Source organism: Bison bison, unplaced genomic scaffold, assembly GCF_000754665.1.
Source record: "Bison bison bison isolate TAMUID 2011002044 unplaced genomic scaffold, Bison_UMD1.0 scf7180017864285, whole genome shotgun sequence".
Classification (NCBI taxonomy): Eukaryota; Metazoa; Chordata; class Mammalia; order Artiodactyla; family Bovidae; genus Bison; species Bison bison.
The window spans coordinates 403900-407367 of NW_011494857.1; the positions used below are offsets into that span (position 1 = coordinate 403900).

Here is a 3468-nt window from a genome sequence, read left to right on the forward strand (position 1 = left end):
GGGGGCGTGGTCAAAGTGGCCACGCCTGGATTTGAAGAGGCGGGGCCACAGGAAAGGCTCACCTTGGTGGAGGGGCAGGGCCAGGAGGAGGGACCTTCAGGGCGGAGGAGGCGGAGCTCGGAGAGTGGAACCTTAGAGACTAGGGAAAGGGGGCGGGGCCAGGAGGATGGAGGTCCCAAACCTCTCGGTGAAGGAGGATGAAGACCACTTCTTCCCACTCTTGTTCTCTCACCTCCGCCTTTCCTGCCGGACTCTGCCTGGGTCCCCCTCACCCACCCCACCACCCTCCTAGCCCTCTCTCTCACCCTGTCGCTAGTCTCCTCCTGGAACCTGTCTTTGTCCAGAGCCACCCGGCTTCCCTCACTCCTTCCCTGTCCTCACCCTCAGGTGTTCTACCAGCGAGCAGACATGGCCATTGGCTCCCTCACCATCAACGAGGAGCGGTCCGAAATCGTGGATTTCTCTGTGCCCTTCGTAGAGACCGGCATCAGCGTCATGGTGGCGCGGAGCAATGGCACTGTGTCCCCCTCGGCCTTCCTTGGTGAGCAGGGGCCCTGGAACGACAAGGAGTCAGGAGTGGGGCAGAGCCGCTGTGTGTCTAACTCCCGTCTTGTTATTGCTTGTACCAGCAGGGTGACTCAGGTGAACTGAGGGCCTCAGTTCTCTGATCTGTAAAATAGGAGAATCTCCCCCACCAGAAGCAATTTTCCCATACATCTAAGAAAGTCTGAGTTTCAGGAGTCTTCTGCACAATCCCTTCAAGGCCCTGTACCCGGTCTTGGCTTCATAATCATGTGTACTTTTTTCTTAAAGAGAACCCTGCAAATTGTGTAAGCAGCAGGCCCCGCAAAACCCATTTTCCCCTGTATATAAGACAAGGAAAAGAGATGAGCACGGCCCTTGTCAAACAGTGTTTACTGAGCACCTACTATGTGCCAGGCTCTGGGCTGCACACAAAACTCTGCCCTCTAAGAGCTATGCGCCAGTCTTACAGGGGAGACCGAAAACAATCTCTTAAAGGGAAACATTGACCACATAATTTCAGATGGTGGTAAATACTACGAGAAATTAAGCCAGGGGAAGAGATGGCGAGAAATAGGGTTGATGCTGCCCTGGGTGGAGAGGCAGGCCCGTCTGAGTGGGTGACCGGGTCCTGCATAGATCTGGCTGGAAAAGTGTCACAGGCAGAGGGAACAGGCAAAGGCTCCAAGGTGGGAATGTTTGTGGGGTTATTTGTGAACTATCAGGAAGCCTGTGTGAATTGGGGAGGGGGCAGTGAGTGATCACGGGAGGAGTGGGAGGTGACTGAGATGGAACTGGATGGTGGATTGTGCAGATGGTCCCTGCGATAGGAAGGCAGTTTTTGGTTTGTTTTGTTTTGTTTGCAATGGCAAGGTTTTTAACTGCAGGCAGTGGTGTGGGGATATATGATCAGATTTAGACTTTTAAAATATCCCACTGGCGGCTCTGCGGAGGCCCGTGAAGAGGCTACTGCAGAGGTCAGTGCAGAGAGAGGCTGGGGCATGGGATAGGAAGGTGACCGAGAGGGTGAGACAAGTAAACAGGCTTAGGATGCGATTAGAAAGCCGGCACCCGATGGGCTGGTGGCTTTGAGGTAGACTGAGGAGCGAGCTCATTTACTGAGCTTGGACAAAAGAGAGGCCAAAGGCAGCGGTTCACATCCATTCGTTCCCTCTTGCTCTCTGAAGTCTGAGCAAAGCTCCTGGGAGGGGGAAGGGCTGGGAGGAGAAGGGACAGCCCTTCCCTGGTGTTTTGTTTTCCGTCTGTTTTCCCAGTGGTGTCTCTTGTGGCCTCCTCTTTGCACCGAGGTCTCAGCAGGGCACCCTGAGAGGCACCACGTGGGGCCCCTGCCTTCAGCAAGGGAGTGACAAGGTCATGTTCATGCCCTACCACGTGGCCTGGTGGAGGTGACAGGCAGATCCCCAGATACTGCGGTGGCAGTCCAGGCTGGTGACCCTGCTGTGATGGGGGCAGTCCTGGCTGCTGGCACTTGGCCCGGGGAGGTCAAATACCCGGGACTGATCTCAAGGAAACGGTGATTTGGGTTTGTTGTCAGTGAGCTCCAGGAGGCAGTGTGAGGAGTTTGGCTGATGGACAGGTCAGGGTGGGGCCTCTGGCAGGGAAGCTATTGAGAAAGAGGCAGAGAAGATGTGGCTTCTTTGGGGAACTGTGGGTTCTGGGTGGTTAAAGAAATGGGTTCTTGAGACAATGATCAGTCCAGAGAGGAGAGTGGAAGCAAGGCTGAGGGGCAGGGACTTTGTTCTGGAGGCACAGGGGAGCCACAGAGGACTGTGAGTTGAGGACAACTCATCTCTGGGTGTAGAGAGAGCCTCTTAGGGTCATAGTGGAAGGAAGGGCTGGAGGGGAGAGCACGGGGAGATGGTCCAGGGGACAGGGTGTGGCCTGAGCCTTGTTGGCAGAGAGAATGGAGAAGAAAGGTCCAGGTGGGGAGTAGAGGTAGAGGGAGGACAGGAGAAGGGAGGTGGGGACTGATGGGATGCTGGGGAGGAAGAGCGAGGAGGGAGAGAGGGTGGCAAATAGGGGAGGAGGGTCTGGGGAGTGACTGGATAAATGGTGAAACTCCCAGGATGGGGACATGGGAGTTGGTGCTGGGCTCAGCGTGGGACATGAATGGCCTGGGGCAATTGCCGGGGGTGGGTGGAGAATCAGGTCTGGGGTTCAGGAAAGGTATTTAGGAGACAGTTTGTATTTGGTGGTTGAAATCACAGAAATGGTTGAGATGATTGTCTTTGGAAGAGACTGTTCTCCCCCCAAACCCCCACCCCCGCTCTCCCCAGGGGTCTGGTGGGCAGTGAGTCTATCTCTGAGAAGGGGGCAAAGTAGGACGAGGTCACATGTCTGGGGGCACCCAAGCCTTGTCTTGGATGAATCATGACCACACACCCCCTTGCCCTCAGAGCCATACAGCCCTGCCGTGTGGGTGATGATGTTTGTCATGTGCCTCACTGTGGTCGCGGTCACCGTTTTCATCTTCGAGTACCTCAGTCCCGTCGGCTACAACCGCAGCCTGGCTACGGGCAAACGTGAGTGCCTTCTTCCATCACCCTACCTCAGTGTGCCTGGACCACAGATAGAACTACATTTCCCAACAGCCCCTGGGAAAGAGCTGTGGTCTCCTGAGGCAGCAGGGGCCTCAGGGGCCACTGGGAATTGTAGTCCTCTCTGCTCTCCCTCACTGAGCAGAAGGGATGTGGGGTCCATGTCCTCCTCCTGGCCCCCTGCAGGCCCTGGTGGCTCAACCTTCACCATTGGGAAATCCATCTGGCTGCTCTGGGCCCTGGTGTTCAACAACTCGGTGCCCGTGGAGAACCCCCGGGGGACGACCAGCAAAATCATGGTGTTGGTGTGGGCCTTCTTCGCTGTCATCTTTCTCGCCAGCTACACAGCCAACCTGGCTGCCTTCATGATCCAGGAGGAGTTTGTGGA

At 56.0% G+C, this 3468-nt stretch overlaps 1 protein-coding gene across 1 annotated transcript in view; it reads left to right on the top strand.

Moving 5' to 3' along the window:
* GRIN2D (glutamate receptor, ionotropic, N-methyl D-aspartate 2D) overlaps positions 1-3468 on the top strand; it is a 32443-nt gene that overhangs the window by 10626 nt on the left and 18349 nt on the right. Inside the window, 3 exon segments of the mRNA XM_010849694.1 lie at positions 388-541; positions 2940-3065; positions 3267-3463. Of these exon segments, the coding sequence (XP_010847996.1) occupies positions 388-541; positions 2940-3065; positions 3267-3463 (477 nt within the window).